This window comes from Pelobates fuscus, chromosome 1 (assembly GCF_036172605.1).
Source record: "Pelobates fuscus isolate aPelFus1 chromosome 1, aPelFus1.pri, whole genome shotgun sequence".
Taxonomy (NCBI): domain Eukaryota; kingdom Metazoa; phylum Chordata; class Amphibia; order Anura; family Pelobatidae; genus Pelobates; species Pelobates fuscus.
The window spans coordinates 255775171-255793048 of NC_086317.1; the positions used below are offsets into that span (position 1 = coordinate 255775171).

Genomic DNA, 17878 nt, shown 5'->3' on the forward strand with positions numbered 1-17878 from the left:
ATTAGCTGCCTATATAATGTGAATAGCCAGGATTATTTACTCTACACTTGAAAAAGCCTACTGTTTGGCGAAACGCGTTGTGTATTTTTACTCTGTTTTATATTAAAGTATTTTGTTACTACCTTTTACTTTAGGTTAGTTCATTTACTTTATATGCTGCTGTTTTATCCTGGCTGATCTTTTTATCATCATTTTTAACAAGATCCAGTACTGCAAAAGAAATCCCTGGTGGGGATTATTCCACCTACGCTTGGTTCATAGAGCAGTGTGGCTGCTCTGAACACTGTAAGTACGTTTCTTTTTATCACTTTGTCATTTTTACATAAGGAAAACACTATGGGCCCTCTCTTGTGATTTTATTTTTCATAAGACCGGCACTACAAGCATCACTAGAGGAATATCCTACACGTGGGGAGTTTAAATACCACTGTATGCTGTTTTACTCAGAGCTGGTTATAGCTCTCTAAATTGTAAGTTGGCACTCTTAGGACCTCTGTGTTGTCTGTTGTTGCAGTACTACCTAAGTTATTGCACCATTGGGTTTTTTTCTTTTATATATTTTATATGCTGACGTCTGTCTCAGAAGTTTTAAAGAATCGTGTGGAGACTCCAATTGCCCAGTTATATCCTACATGTGGGGAGTATCAAATACCACTGTAAGCTGTTTTACCTAGAGCTGGGCTTAGCTCTAAAAATTGTAAGTTGGCATTTCTCTACGTCTGTGTTGTTCGTGATCCTCTCTACCATACGGTTTTGCACTATTGGTCCCCCCCTTCTCTGCTTTTGTGTTTCATATCCAACCACTGCGATTCCAAAGCGAGAACAGAAGAACATTTACTCAAGGCCTACACTGTACCTATAGAGACTTTCCTTTTTGTGTTATCGTTTTTGTTTATTTTATCCAGCGCACCCTGTATTTGTTGTTTTTTGTTTTATACATTTACATACAGCCTTTTTATATAGTTATTTATTCTAATTAAATCTAGTTAATTTATTTCTCCTATTCAGTATATGTTATGTTGTAGCTTATTTTTGTTGTCCCTGCATTTAGCAGGCATTTTTGCCATCCAGAATTTATACAAAAAAACTAGACTGTCCAGGAGAAGACCTGTGACTAAACGCTGCTTTAAAGGACCACTCTAGTGCCAGGAAAGCATACTCGTTTTCCTGGCACTAGAGTGCCCTGAGGGTGCCCCCACCCTCAGGGACCCCCTCCCGCCCGGCTCTGGAAAGGGGAAAGGGGTTAAATCTTACCTTTTTCCAGCGCTGGGCGGAGAGATCTCCTCCTGCTCTCCTCCTCTGATCCTCCTCTTCTCCTCCCCGTCGGCTGAATGCGCACGCGCGGCAAGAGCTGCGCGCGCATTCAGCCGGTCACATAGGAAAGCATTCATAATGCTCTCCTATGGACGCTGGCGTGCTCTCACTGTGATTTTCCCTGCTGATACAAGCGCTCCGGGTGGCCCTAAGTGCATGGGCCACCCGGTGGGACTCAGAGGACGGGGGGAAATTTTTTACATATTTTTTTTTTTTAATTTAATTACATGTTTCTCCCCCCTTCCTGCTTAGCTTTGCCCAGGGAGGGGGGAGATTCCATCCCTGGTGGTCCGGTGGGGGGCCCCCCGGCTCCCTGTTACCGCAGAGGGGGCCCATCACACAACTTCTACTCTTCTCTCCTCCAATAATTCTCGCGAGACCCGCGGAGCGTTGCCATGGCAACCGGGTCTCGCGAGAGTTATTACAAGAGAGAAGAGAAGAGGCTGTGTGCTGCGTGGGCCCCCTCTGCGGTAACAGGGAGCCGGGGGCCCGCGGCTGCACACATAGATAGCGATATTCACTATCTATGTGTGCAGAGAGGGAAAGTGGGGCCCAGGACTGCCAGAGCAGTTCGGGCCCCCCAGGGCCGCCGGGCCCGTGACAACCGTTATGGTTGTCACCCCCTGATGGCGGCCCTGTTTACACTCACATCATTAGTGGTAAGGATATTATAGCTGGTTGACCAGAAAAAATTCTATGGTTATAAGATGGGACTTCCTACTTCTAAAACAATCAGATTTCAGAATGTAGATTTTAAACCCACTAGGCACTGGGCAGTCATTCCTTGGCTATTACAAGTTGGTCTTGTAGGAGGAATGGAATAAATATATTGATGTAAAAAAATGAACAACATCAATGAACTGGGATTCAAAATATCTAAAATATTTCCCGCTTTAGTATCGATCTCTGCACAGCATGGTTTTTCATGTGAACACGTAGACTAAATTTCAGATTGTAAGGAAGTATGTAAAGGGACATTTTGCCACTCGCTATCAAGGGTAACAGTTACGGTACAAATATAAATCACACAAGTAGAGTAGAGATGTGAATAATTTGTGCTCTACCACCAGACTGTCCAAAATCTATCCCCCCCTACTCCCCTACCCTTAAACCTTTTTTGTCTTGATATATTGTTTTTTTATTTAGATGTTGAATGACGACAAAGCGAACTCTTCGCTTAGACCTGTCAAATAGTGTTCTGCACATTATTAGCAAATATATATATATGTGATATGTTTGCACACATTTTTAAACATGAAAATAAATAAATATATAGTATACTTACCTTAATCTTCTCAAAAACTACTACTTATGGAGCATCTATCTGTTGTCCATAAGTAGCATCAATGTGTTTTTCATCATTGTCTTTTACAAACATGATAATTCAGGTTTTTTTTTTCCTTTTAAAGGACCACTCTAGTGCCAGGAAAGCATACTCGTTTTCCTGGCACTAGAGTGCCCTGAGGGTGCCCCCACCCTCAGGGACCCCCTCCCGCCCGGCTCTGGAAAGGGGAAAAGGGTTAAAACTTACCTTTTTCCAGCGCTGGGCGGAGAGATCTCCTCCTGCTCTCCTCCTCCGATCCTCCTCTTCTCCTCCCAGTCAGCTGAATGCGCACGCACGGCAAGAGCTGCGCGCGCATTCAGCCGGTCACATAGGAAAGCATTCATAATGCTTTCCTATGGACGCTGGCGTGCTCTCACTGTGAAAATCACAGTGAGAAGCACGCAAGCGCCTCTAGCGGCTGTCAATGAGACAGCCACTAGAGGACATAGGGGGAAGGCTTAACCCATTCATAAACATAGCAGTTTCTCTGAAACTGCTATGTTTATGAAAAAATGGGTTAACCCTAGAAGGACCTGGCACCCAGACCACCTCATTAAGCTGAAGTGGTCTGGGTGCCTAGAGTGGTCCTTTAACGACCATGGCAAATTAGTGAAAGTGAACCTGTTTGCTTTTACAGATAACAGCTACAAATGAATGTAGCATTTACCAACAAGGTAAATGGTATGTTACATTTCTTTTTTGAGCGGATATGTCGATACTTACTTACTTCCTTTCCACTACTGCTTCTGCCATTATGACAGAGGGTTCCCTATCTGTCTCAATTCCTCTCGATAATTGGGAACACTTTCTCAAGCAAGGCATACTACCCCCAAGGCTTCTTTTCCAGTATGTCCTTCATGTCTGAACAGAGGAATAATCACAGCAACTACTGTACAGAGCATACCCTGGGGTACGTGTGATAGAGAAATGCAGCTCTGGTAGTTCTGAGACTGATCACATTCCAGGCTCATTTTAAGTCTAATGTAGTCATTGTCAAACATGCAAGTAATTAACGAATATTCTCATGGGAATTTGCAAGGACTGATGATCTCTAAGAATCATAATGTAAGTGAGCATTCTTGACCAGCCATTCCCTTTCCTCTCCTCTCTTTTTGTTTAGCATGTTAGCTATTCCATATTTGTGACACACCAAAAATATTAAGAGGAGATATATACTTGTAATTTTTTTTTCTTGGTACTTTCTTATGATTACCATTATTAATTGCATTGTAACACTTCTCCTCCCCCCCCCCCCCCCTGATTTACCCGATTGATCATTTTGGTAGATATCTTTCATGTTTTCATGCACTTCAATTTACAATTGTATTACTTTTATTTATGCTCCATAAAATGTGTCAGTAATACAAAAATATAAAGCTTAACAGAGTGCCCAAATAATTCGCTGGTAATTTATTACACAAACATTAAAATTGCAGCATTCTGATCCTACTAGATCTATATGAAACCTGAAAAAACAAGGAGTACATCATTAAATAGAAACAAAGTGATAAAAAAAAAACAAAACAAAAAAACACATTTCCATGGTAACTAAGATAGTGTTTCTAATAATAGGCGGAAGAGTTGTATTAGCACTTATTCAAACAGGAAGTTCTTTAGAAAATTCATCATGTCCGCCACAAACTTTGCATCTCATTTCACTGAGATCTCTACAATCAGGAAAGAGATCTCTAATCTCTCTCCTACCCCTATCATTACATCACCCAACCCCACTCCCCCTGCCATCCTATGCACATTTGCACCTGCTACAGCACAAGAGGTTTCTGCTCTGCTCCTGTCCTTCCGCCCCACCACCTGCTCCCTCGATCCTATTCCCTCGCATCTCATCCGCACTTTGTCTCCCTCTCTTGCTCTTCCTCTCGCTAGCATTTTCAATCTCTCCCTTTCCTCTGGCATATTTCCCTAACTGTAGCCCCAATTCTGAAAACGCCCAACCTTGATCCCAACTCTCCATCCAACTACCGCCCTATCTCACTACTGCCATTTGCCTCCAAGATCCTCGAGAGAGTTGTGTACATCAGACTGACTGACTTTCTCGAATCCAACTCTCTGCTTGACCCCCTTCAGTCTGGATTCCACGCTGGTCATTCTGTCGAAACTGCTGTGACCAAAGTATCGAAAGATTTAATTGCTGCTAAATCTCACTACCAATACTCTATCCTAATCCTCCTTGATCATGCGTTCCATGAATGCTTCTATAGTGGTCAAGCACCTTTTGAGGGTTTTCCCTTGCTGTCTATTCGGGAGGTATAGGTTTACAAATGTGACCATATTAGAGCTGATTTGGCCTTTAACCAGTATAAGTCTGCCCCCTTCGTCTGATTTATTATCTTTGTACACAAAGGGGTGTGTGAAGAGATCAGTATGGCTACCCTATGTGCCTTGGCCCTGTCGTAGTTGCTGAAGAAACCCACAGGATATTTGTGTTTTTTTGAGGGCTGGGCTACTTCTTTTTTTAAGTGAGTTTCTTGTAGGAAGGCCACATTAGCTTTAAAGCGGCACTGTCATGGCCTAATCCATTTTTTTTTAACCCGCCTCCACTACATCTAATTGTCCCCCTATTTACCCCCAAATGCCCCTAAGCCCCCTATATTATCTATTTTTTCATCTTTATTTTCTGCCTTTATTTTTTTTATTTCTCCCTGCAACTTCCTAGGCCCCCCCATGTCCTTCCTCACTCTATGGGGGTCAATATGACCCCCATAATAGCATAAGGGAGATTAAAATCTCCCGGATGCCCCTACTCGCTATGCCGCAAGTAATAAAGTAATGTCTACTAAACAGTGAGCAGCAGTGACTGCTCACTGTAGTAAAAAAGAAAAAGCCCCTCCTGCCCCCCCCCCACAAATGGCCCCACGGTGGGGCATCTATTAACTAGCGGGGGGACATAGTGTCCACAGGGGCCACAGGTTGCTCACTGTTTACTAGACATGCCCCTACTGTGGTTTTCAGTGAGGGGTCAATTGTGTTCGAGATGGTTGGAGTTCCCCCCGTATTTTGTTTTTCCTTTTTTCAGCTCGGGACATGTTAGATAAATAAGTAACGGGCAGTGTTATTTGCTGGGTGAGTGGTATGACTGGTGGGTACTCAGTCCCTCTGTAGGCCCAAGGTTGGGGTTCACATGGGGAGTAAGTGGCCGCAGGGGGCGGTGTTACTATATTGGTGTCGGTGTGAGAGAGGTAACGGGTGTGGAGGGGAGAACATGGGAGGAAGGGGAGTGAAAAAATTTATATCACCAATCCGCAATCTATGTTGAAGGAGCAGTGACAACAGGAGGGGGAGGAGCAGATCCCGTAATGTTAAATACATTTACATGCTGCAGTTAGAATCATGTGAGCCAGTTTAGGAACCTATCCTGAATCCTCCGCCGGGACACCTAGCCAGCTAGTAGCGGAGAAATCCAAATGGTTTACCCAGTAGTTGATATGGAATCTCTAACTTGCACCCAAAATGTCTTAATCCCCACACACACCCCCAGAAGCAGTGAGGTCTGCTCCGTCGACCCTGCACTCTGGACAGTTGGCTGCGTCCCTCATTCTTAGAGCAAATTGTTTTTGAAGAGAATAGTAGGCTAATGATGTGCGATCTTCAGGTGCATTTCCTAATAAAAAGGGTGATAGAAGCAATTTGAGTAGTTTGACAGTGATCGCTATTAGTACCATGTCTTAAATTTAGGAAGTTAGCTTTCTATCAAGACATATCTGACTATATTGCTATAGTGATTCAAGTGATGCCAGATTAGAGAATAAAGTGAGCTAATTAAGTAGGAAGGAAAGTAAATTATCTGTTTAATGGACCTAGTCTGTGAGATTTAAATGTGGAAGATAGTGTTAATCAGGCTGTGCAACTGTAAGTATGCAAAGAAGGGAACATTGAAGCAGGACATTTGTGTTTGGCTTGTTGGAATCTAGTTTTTGTCATTCATAAAATCTTTTTTTCTAGTATGCAGCCTCCTAAAATGATATGGGTATTGTGCTTCTCTGTCTTGAAAATGTGTGCTACGCAAGAAGTGCAGTCCTAGTAATTGTCTCACCAATTTCCATGCTTCGATAGTAGATGCTAGTAAAGTGTTTTCATGTGCCTGCTCTGGAAGGGAAGCATAGGGAGTATGTAGTAATTGGGAAAGTGATGTTTTAGGACATACACGGCACTCAAAGTGCCTTTGCACGGCACTCAAGGCTGTCCACTTTCAGGAGTTCCAGTGGGACTTCAGATATCTGTTAGAGTGAACCGAGCAGTGATTGCAGGTGATGAGGGACAATCCTCAATTTACACTTTGCAGGAATAAGAGGAAATGATCTCAGATCACTTCCTCCTAGCACTTGTGAAAAGGAATCTGCACTGGAGTAAAGAAGTCCACAGCAGCTATCACCGCTCCTGCCCTTGACCTAAACCTGGCCATTTCAGTCCCCACTGTACACCAGGGAAGCCACCCACACTGCTAAATATACACAGAGCTGAAGAATCATCTTCATAAAAATAATACAAAAAGTCCACACATAAACACACACAGTCACCACAAACACAATGCCTCCACATTTTGCACTCCATCTTACTTTAAGAATTTTCCAACCTGCCAGATTTATTTAATAAAAATAAGGCAATCAAATCTCCCCTTTTACTATGGTACAAATGTATTGGTGAAATGTATCAGCAAAGTTGAAACGCCAGTATTTCTAAAGTAAAAGCACGGTGTATGTTTTAAAGCATATGTTCCCAGACTTATCCTTTTGTGAAGTCCCTGGGAAGGCCTTGCTGCTAACCTGTGAAACAATATCTTTAGATTAGCCATTATTTATTGCATGCAGACTGTCTATCACCTAGGCACACTGTCACATACATGCTTGGATTAATAATATTTGTTTTAAAAAATATGTCAATGTCTGGGCATAACCGTCTGCAACGGAATTGGCAAGTAGGTCCAGGGTTTCTGCCAAGATTTACAAATGTTAGAACATGAAAAAAGCCCCAAGATTAACGTTATTTATTCTATTGAACAGATTCATTATTTACTGCACTTGCTGATCTTGGGGGGGAAACCAAATTTCTAATACTTTTTCTTGGATTTTATTTTTAGAAAACCGACTGGCAGGTGGCTATTAAAAGCATCAATAAAAAGAATTTGTCAAGATCGCAGCTCCTGCTTGGTAAAGAAATAAAGATTTTGAAGGTAAGAAACTTCCTTAATATGTGCAATGTATACATTTTCAGTGGTTAGAGATGCTGTTCTGTCTCATTTGTAATATAATTAAATATAGCATTAAAGGGATTCTATAGTGCCAGGAAAACAAAGCTTTTTTCCTGGCACTATAGGTTTCTAAGGCGGTCCCCTCCTGCGGCGCTGAAGAGGTTGTCCCTCGGCACTGGGTCAGGCTCTGCCCACGTGCATATTGGCCGTCTAGCAAAAGGGAGTGATGACAGGTTCGGGGAGGATCAGGGTGCAAGTAGAACTTGACCTCAGCACTGGCTAGGATGTATGTTTTATTTGTAATTATTTTTGTAAAGGTGGAGTGGTGGACCAGCACCAGGATAACTCTAACCAAAAAGGAGATGTGTAAGGAGGCAGTGTGAGTCTCAGCCAGAGAGGTGTGACTAGGGATGCATAAACAAAGTGATTTAACACATATGGCAGTAAATTAAGCAGTAAGACTGTAACCACTTCATTGAGCTAAGAAAAGAAAAAACAAACACTACAAAAAGGTGTCTCCTGATTATCTATGGTGTGGGAGTTGTAATCGTAGTTGTCACAAAAAGAATAATAATAAAATGGATAAATAAATGCAAATAAAACTTAACTTTTAATAGTTAATTCTAAAAGCCATAGAATGTGAAAATACGAAACAAATATACTAACTTACTGTAACAGCACTGAGCATTTTTGTCTAACTGCCTGAGAGAAGCAAAGATTATATAATGAAAAGTATCTATTTACACACTGTAATGCAGAGCAGCTTGGGGGAGAGAGGTAATAGCCATCTGTGTAGACTAGACTCTACTGCAGTAAGAGTCAAATCAAATGGTTAAACTGCCTAATAAGGCAAATGGCTAAACACCCCCAAATAGAAGTATTAGAACGCAAAAAGCAAATATATATGAAAAAAGTACTGTGGAAGGGGAGGTCCCTCGTGAGAGTAAATCAGTGATAGTCAGTATCTGTACCTAGATAAGACTTGTCAGTACAAATCTAACGTGCCTTCGAGGGCACCCCTTAAGTCAAAGCTGCACTGTCACTCAACCCTCCACTAAGTAGCAAGACTAAAATAAAAATAATTGTAAAAGCAAAAAAAAAGGGCAAAAAGCCCAATCTCAGGGTAGCTGTTCAGAGACAGTAACTGATAGGATGACGGCAGCGAAAAATAGAATGCTTAGATATTGCCGGCTACGGCGTCCTGAGCCCCTTTAACACTTTCAGTGTTCCTTTTACTATATTCTTGTGTGAACAACCTTTTAAAGTATAAGAAATGTCCTGTATTTCCTCTGTGTTCTGCTGAATCAGTAGAGTGCTTGGTAGGTCTGTGCATTGCAAGGGAGTTGGGGGAATTATGACACACATACCCGCTGCAGAGATAGACTGCACATTAGAGGGGAACTTTGTTCATGAAGAAAAGGAGCAGCTGCGTGAGAGCATTTGTGAATACAAGCGCCATCTTTCACGAGAAAATCAGATCATTGACACCCATGTTTAAATTCTTACGTTATTTTTAAAATCGGTTTCTGATGGCACTCACGCCTGGTCACAAGTAATAAAAAATGCAAATTCTTGGCTCACTTTCCATCATCTCATCTTTGTTATATTGCTTCCAAGACATACCAACTTCTACCAAAATAGGTTAGATCGGGGCTTGACAAATTTGCCTGGAACTTTTTTTTAACTGAGAAAACTTTATTTTCAATGACAAAAATACAATTCTTAGAGGGACACTAAAGTCACCAGAATCGCTACAGTTTAATGTAGTTGTTCTGGTGTCTATGGCCTGTCCCTGCAGGCATTTCAGTGTAAACGGTGTGTTTCAGAGAAAATCCAGTGTTTAGATTTGTGCCTAGTAAACACCCTAGTGACAGTCATTCAAATAGCCACGCGAGGCTGCAAAGTGTGCAGCACCTATGTTTAGCATCTCCACGCACTCAGTGGAGGTGCTGAATGTTCCCTATCAAGATGCATGCGCAATAACCCTATGGGAAAGGCAAGCAGCGAGCGAGACTTTCACAGCATGGGAAGAAAGGTGAGTAAAAACACCTTTTCAATGCGATTAGAGGGGGGCCAGTCACCTAAACAAACAGACACTCACTGACAGAGAGACGACAGACTCACTGACAAGCAGACAGACAGACAGAGACAATCACTAACAGACACACACAGATTCACTGACAGACAAACGCTCGACAGACACTGATAGATAGGCACACTGATACTAACACACAATTACACATTTTCTCGTAGTCTTACAAATGATCATTTTTTAAATTGGAATTTATGTCCAACAGTCTCCCTACTTTTGGGAGAGCTGGAGGGGATACAGTGTGGTTGCTATAATCTTCAAGCTCTTCTTGCTCTGCTCCCTCGCCGTTTAGTGATGCCGGGATGGAGTGACATCATATTCTGGTTCCCGGTATCAGTGCAGGGCGCTTGAGGGAACAGAGCAAGAAGATTACAGCGCTCTCACCTCCGCTGAATGGGCTGACAAACAACCAAGCGCCAGGACAAATTCCTAGTCGCCATGGCGACCTGGCTTTTGGGATTTGTCGAACCTTGGGTTGGATAAATTAAAGCAGAAAAGTATAGTCATACAGATCAGGTGAAAGCCCCATTTAATAAGAAATATTGTTATTTCTCTTGATTTTCACTTCATTTTGCAATAAAAATATATAAATAGATAATATATTCTGATATAAATGCATACACATAGAAAAGCTATGAACAGAATTCAGCTATGACGTTTTGTTGTTGTTATTATTAAGAACAGATCTATAAATATTCTAGGAGAACACAACCTCACAGAAGAAGAGAGCAAACAATTGCTTGTCAGAATAAGGAAGTAAATAGATTTCATAGCGAATCTCCATGCACTAAAGGCACAGCTGGTGACCACAAAACCAAAGACATTTATACTGACTTTATAATTTTCCTTTTCCTGGTATTGTTTATGTTGTCTTAAAGAATGTGACTGATAAAGCATCTTACAAACATCTTCTAGATTTTGCTACAAGTATAGGGTTTTCTGTCAACTATGTTTCTATTGATCTCCATATATAGGAAAGTAGAGGATGATTGCCTTCCTTGATGGAATCTATATGGCTGTATTTTTTAAATTGTTTAAGTAGCTTCATTCATAGTTTTCATGACTGAAACTACAGACGGCTTCTGCTGATAATACAAATTTTAATGGAGAGCTAAGAGCTTTACCGTGTGCCCTGTAAACCCTGCTTTCTTAAAATTTATATAGCAATCCTTGTATGCAGTGGGAGGTCAAAGATTGCCATAGAAATGTCAACCATTTCTCTTCGGTTTTCACAGATGAAGGTACAGACGCTGTTCCGAGAGGAGTATCTTTTTTAAATTATTTTTTAATATACATATTTAAGACATAAATGTATGGTTGTAGACATACTATGTGGCCAGAAATGTGTATATCTTAAATGATTCATTGATATTTTTGTAGTGCTGAGCAATATTCGTGAACTAGTATTCTTATCAAAGAAACAAAATTACAGCTATAATCCTGTGGGCGCTTAAAATGCAAATCAATGCCATCCAGAGGATTACTCTTGCCTTGATTAAACAGATGCCATGCAATACTGGCATGATAATCTTTGTTAATTATTTAACCCCTTCTTTTGTGCTATAGTGTGTCTCTTTCCTGTCATGTATGTATGTAATTTTCTGTTTTATCAGCTCTATTTCTTAATAATAATAATAATAATAATAATAATAATAATAGTGAAATAATATATTTTGTTTACCTTTTCACCAAGAGCAGTAGAATATCTATCTTTGTGAAATGACCGTAGGTATAACAGGTGCTCATTGGTTTCAATTCCTGAATCAAGACAAAGATCAGGAGTGCGTGCATTTGATTCATTCAAATTCAAAGATAAAATTGCCAAACTGGGAAAAATCTCTGTCAGCTATGATTTCAGTTTGGATACTCTGGTCTTAAAGGGACACTATAGTTACGCTTCATCTTATTATAGTTGTTCTGGTGAGTATAGCCAGTCCCTGCAAGCTTTTTAATGTTAACATTGCCTTTCCATGGAAAAGGCAGTGCTTACATTGCTCACTAGGGACACCTCCAGTAGCAGTCAGACGGCCACTAGTGGTGCTTCCTAGGGCAATACTGATGATCAGCGTCTGTGTTTGCCAAGATTCTAACCCAATGAGGGGTCAGGGATGTACTGTTGGGTAATGGTTCAACCATTAATACATTTTTTATTTTATTTTTTCTTTGCACATATTTAATTTGAATATTTCTATATTTTTTTTTATTTTTCTCACCGTTTTTTTTTATTTATTTTTTTCCACGGAACAAAAATAGATCATAGGATAATCTTGCACAACAAAACATGTCAAAACTATATATGCAGATTAACATACATCAGTAAGGCTAGCTAGGGATGAGGGGGACTCAGTAGGTGCTGTCTTTTTCTAACTTGTGGGTCTTTATGTGAAAGTGTGAAGATTAATTAATACTTTGTAGGTAGGGTATATGTGCTTCCCTGATAATTAAGAGCATCGATGGCCTCCCTGTTCTCTATGCTAGTGGGCAGTGTGAGGTATATTGGGGGTTTCAAAGCGAGATCTGGGTTGCCTAGTCTCGCACTAATATATAATGGGGGAGACATAGTGGTTGTTCGCCTCTAAGTTGGGCTATAATGGCATTCGGCGTTGTCAATAGGTGGGGGGGGTGTGGGTCGGCCTTTAAGACCTTTCGAGCTGAGGGTAATAGGTGTTATCAGGCTTATTGCCTGAACCGCCAGTCTGAATATAATAAGTCCCAAAAGAAAACTAAAAAGGGTTGAGAATGGTGGGCAACTGTTATGTGTCCGTGTGGGCTGCAGTGCGGCGAGTTATTCAGGTGGAGTCCACTGTTGATCGCTTTTGTATGGACCGTTGTGGAACAAAGGGTCGTGCTGTAGCCGGGTTCCACTGATGAGGTACCCGCTCCTTTGCCCGGGTTCCCGTGGGAGCCTGAGAGTTCTGCGGTATGTTCAACGTTGGCAGTAGAGCCTTAGCTTCCTCCAGGTCGTGTATGAACCATCTTTCTTCGTCCTTGAGCACCATGAGGGTGTGTGCCGTGCGCCACCTATATTGGAGGTGGTGTTGTCTGAGCAGGGACGTGAAGGGCAGTAAGAATCTCCTCCATGCCAGAGTGCTTCCCGAGAGGTCTGAGTACACTGTAAGTGACATATTTTCAAACTGGTAGGGTGTGCGGTCTTTGAGGGCACCGAGGACTGCCCTCCAGTCCACTTTCGGAGCGAAGGGGACGATCAGATCAGATCAGATGGTGCTTCGGCTGGGGCCTTGGGCGGCTTGGGAATGCGGAATATGCCCTCCAGCTCCATTGTCTTGCTCTGTCTCGGTGTCAGAAGCGCTGCCAGTAGGCGCCTTAGAAAGTGCGGTAGTTCCGCTGCTGGCATGTCTTCGCTTATTCCACGTATTTTTATATTCTTTTTGCGCCTTAGGTCCTCCAGTTCTGTAAAGTTGTTGTGGGAATAGTTTTGCTTTTGCAGGCCCATTATTGCCTGCTGCAGGGAGGCGATTTGTGTTGTGTGTTCTCCCGCAGTGGCTTCCTGCACTCCCAGCCTGCTTGACAGGCCTTTGATGTTCGTGCGGATCGTCGCTAGGTCCGACAATATGGTCGTCTGAAGGTCCGCTAGGAGGGATTTAAGTACCTCCGTGGTAACAGGTGCTTTGTCTGGGCTCCGTATAGCCGGGTCCGGAGGCTTTATGATCGGCGGAGCTTCTATCTCATCCTCGAGGGAGAATTCATCGGAAGTACTCCGAGTAGGCCTTGGGGCGCGTGGCCATTTTGTGTCCCGCCGCGTTGTTTGCCTGGCGCAGGAGGTCTCCGATATTCAGACCTGGTCGCGGCTTGTCCTGCTTCAATTTTTTGGTTTTTCTACCCATTACGGTGCTGGGATAGCAGGTACTTGTTCTGGGGTCCCCAATTTATCGTTTTGGGCTCTCCAGTGTGTAACTTTGTCGGTAAATGCCCGGAGCTCTCTCAGTGCGGCCGCTCTGCTCGGGTGCTTGGCTCCGCCACCCATTAATACATTTTTCACAGACTCTCTTCAGCTACTGTGACTAGAAGTATTTTTGTCACCTTGAGTTGTTATCTCCATTGAATTATGTTATTCATATCAATATGCAAATCTTCGGGATCTTCATGCCATGCCAGTGAAGTTATCACTAGGCTGTAATGTAAACACTACATTTTCTGTGAAAAGAGTGTTTAGTGCAAAACGCCTAAAGGGAATGATTCTACTCACCAGAACAAATAAAATAAGCTGTAGTTGTTCTAGTGACTATGGTGACCCTTTAATTACATTACCTCCTTGTTCCCTTTACATCTCAAGAGTGGCTGCAGATATCTTTTTATTCCCTCTGGCCATCACTTTCACATTCCCTCTGGTCTCAATTCCCTATTTTAACATTTACCGTATATACTCGAGTATAAGTCGAGTTTTTCAGCACAATTTTGGGCTGAAAAACACCAACTCAACTTATACTCGAGTCAATGTCTGTATTATGGCAACTTACATTGCCATAATACAGACTGGGGGCTGGTAGGAAGCTGTTACTTACCTCTCCTGCAGCTCCCTTCTCCTCCGTGCCGGTCTGGTCAGCTCCCTCTGCAAGTCCCAGTGTAAATCTTGCGAGAGCCGCGGGGTCATAGCGTTGCCATGGGTTACCGTGGCAACGCTCCGCGCGGCCGCGAGACTTACACTGGGACTTGCAGAGGGAGCTGACCGGACCGGCGCAGAGGAGAAGGGAGCTGCAGGAGAGGTAAGTAACAGCTTCCTGCCAGCCCCCTCCTACACAGCCCACTGGACCACCAGGGAGTGAGAGCCCCCCTCCCTGCCATGTATGAAGCAGGGAGGGGGGGACGAAAAAAATATAAATAAAATAATAATAAAAAAAAAAAAAAAAAATTACTAATAAAACAAAAAAAAATTATAATATTAAAATAATTTAAAAAATAATAATAAAAATGCCCACCCCCCACCAAGGCTCTGCATCACACACACTGCACTCATTATATACACACACTGTAAATAAATATTCAATTTATATAATTTTTTAGGATCTAATTTTATTTAGATATTTACCAGTAGCTGCTGCATTTCCCACCCTAGTCTTATACTCGAGTCAATACGTTTTCCCAGTTTTTGGGGGTAAAATTAGGGGCCTCGGCTTATATTCGGGTTGGCTTATACTCGAGTATATACGGTAGATTGTATAGTTGTATAAAAAAAGCTTTGCTAGATTTTAGCTCTCGGGCAGGGTCCTCTGTTACTTTTGAATTAGTTGTATGTATCGTAGTGTCTTTTCTTAGTTGGACAGTGCTGCAGAATTTCTTGGAGCTTTGTAATTGCCAGTTATAAATAAATAATGGATGCAGACAACTATGTGCCTTAGAGGCACGGTGGAGCCTGTTGTATTTGCACTGTACATATATGGAAGAAGCAATAATTTATATAAGTGTCTTCTTATTTGTATTATTTAATAAGAAGTAGTATTTTATTCATTGATCTCAAATATAATTACTTGGAGGTCAAAAGATCTTTCATGTATTATCCTCTAACATAGAAAGTAAACGTTCTCCCAGAATAGGACAGTGCATGTCAAACTGTGCAGCCATGATTAAAAGAGGAGACAGCAATGTTGTTGACAGCATTAAAGAGGAAACATTGAAGAAAGCACAGGAAGGGGTGTAAGTCACGTGAACCTTCCATACACATGCTTCCTGTGCTCTGTCCTCCAAGGTCTGCCGCTTACAGTGCCTGAAATATAGCAGCCACATCTAGATATAACTGCTGACCAGAGATAGTCACTATAGATGTATGGTTAGTTTTGTTTTTCTCTGTGCTGTCCAAGCTGCATTGATATCTGGTGGAAAATTCCTGGTATATCACTGAGGAATCCAAGTGCTGCACCTCCCACTCATGTTGTTAAAGGGTTACTCCAGACCCCTAAAGCACTTGAACTTGCTGAAAAGCTTTCTGTGTGAAGAGTGTGTCCTCTTTTTCCATTTAGCAGAAAATAAAAATATCAATAGAAATTGACACTTTTATAAATTATACTGGTTACATATCCCTGGCTTTTCAAGCAGATAACAGATCATGTTATTTCCTGGTTTGGTTAGATTATTTGAAGTCAAGAGGCAGCAATTGCCCAGAGCACCTGCCTTGCAAAGACAAAAGCTGCCATTGGCAAGTCTGTGAGGGACAGCCACAGAAAGTCTGGGCGGGGCTAGAGGGAGAGAGCTTCCAAAGGCTGCAGACAAGAGATATGCAGATTTTGCAAGCTGTTTGAAGATATAACGCCAATGAAAAAAATACATGATAAAATGCATGTAAGGTTTCATTTGGGGGTATATCTACCAAACAGTGATTTGTATTTATTTTGTATTTGGGCAGTGGAGCGTCCTTTTAAAGTTAGTTGTTGCAGTAGTTGTGGAGGTATAAATATGTCCTTTCCAATTCATAGTACCCCCTGCAAGTAAAGGAGACCGACTTGCATGATGCCTTCATGCCCATGCCATAAAACCATTTATATGAACATCGTGATTGGCTGATCCACTTCCTTATTTGAAAGCTGCAAATCGTGAGGTTTTGCAGCAAGCACATGGACTTAAAGTGTGCATATCTTATTTTTTTAGCATTTGTTTTATTTTGTTTGCAAAGTACGAGTAGTATGGGTCATCCAGAAATGAGTCTGCTATTTTTCTCTACGAATGACCATGTCTTTACCTTTTCCAAATGTTCTTACACTATGTCATATGCATTAAGAATAGTCATTCTCCATTCTTATAGCGATATTCTATCAACAATGTTAGCTGCACGCCATTACTGGTAAATGTATAATATTAGTGATATAAACAGGGAATGTTAACCACAGATATGAAACATATTACACAGAAAGGTGGTCTCAGAGCCAAGAATCATGTGTTTATACTGTTTTCAAACTAATGGGAGCTAAAATTGGAATGTTTCCACTCTTGGTTCATACTATGTAACTCAGACAGCTGGCAGTGTTTTTACTAATCCCATATAGGGAGTGATTATGTATATATGTAAAGCTTCTATGTTACAATGTACTGTTTGTTTATCACAATTCTTTGTCTGGTTTCATGCATTCTTTATTTGTGTGGTTTGGACATTTTCCTCATGTTATATTCTTTAGTGTTTTGATGCTGTTTTATGTATATTTAATGCAGAGGTAGAATGTACTGGTGCAGTAGTGCTGCTCTTAGGTCAGGATAACTATTGTATTGGAGTATAGTACAGTATAATTGTTATATATATTCCATCAGGGGCTTGCATGAACTACTACAACGTGTATAGTAATATTTTAGCTACCTGTATTAAATATGTTGCTTTCTCAATGTTAATGCTGTTCATTTTATTTTCTTATAGGAGTTGCAGCATGAGAATATTGTGGCCCTTTATGATGTTCAGGTAAGCTTTACATTGTTTGCAGATTTCTTACTTTGAAGGCTCAACTTACATAATTAAATGTGTTTTGTCAATGAATGCAATGACTCATAGGATTCACTCTTGGAGATATATATATAGATATATAGATAGAGATATATAGGCAAGGGAACTATAAAAAAAAAATATCGTCACTAGAAAACCACAAACAGACTTCTTCTATATGTTGATATTAGAATATGCCAGTTAGACTTTGTCAGCTTTCCAAACCCATAGGGAATGCTCCCAGTTTATGCATACATGCTGATGCATGTATGCGCTGAGTGTATGAGCTTTGATGATGTACAAGCAGACATATTAGGTAAGTGTATTGGCAGTGATTCTGGAGATATGTTGCTTTGACTGAACTCATTAAGGTTGGTCAAAGTGTCAAATAATGAGCTTAAACAGCCCTTTTGTAGCTATAAAGCACCAGAAGGCATTGACTTTTGCATTAAATATATTCCATTAGCCAGTTTCCTTTTATGAAGCACCCCTACCTATTAATTATTTACAGGTGAACTTTCA

At 41.4% G+C, this 17878-nt stretch overlaps 1 protein-coding gene across 2 annotated transcripts in view; it reads left to right on the forward strand.

The window, feature by feature from the left end:
- Positions 1–17878, forward strand: part of ULK2 (unc-51 like autophagy activating kinase 2) — a 224109-nt gene that overhangs the window by 34282 nt on the left and 171949 nt on the right. For both annotated transcript variants that reach the window (XM_063456616.1, XM_063456614.1), the window contains exons 2-3: positions 7734–7826; positions 17294–17335. In XM_063456616.1, coding sequence (XP_063312686.1) covers positions 7734–7826; positions 17294–17335 — 135 coding nt within the window. The remainder of the gene's footprint in view (positions 1–7733; positions 7827–17293; positions 17336–17878) is intronic.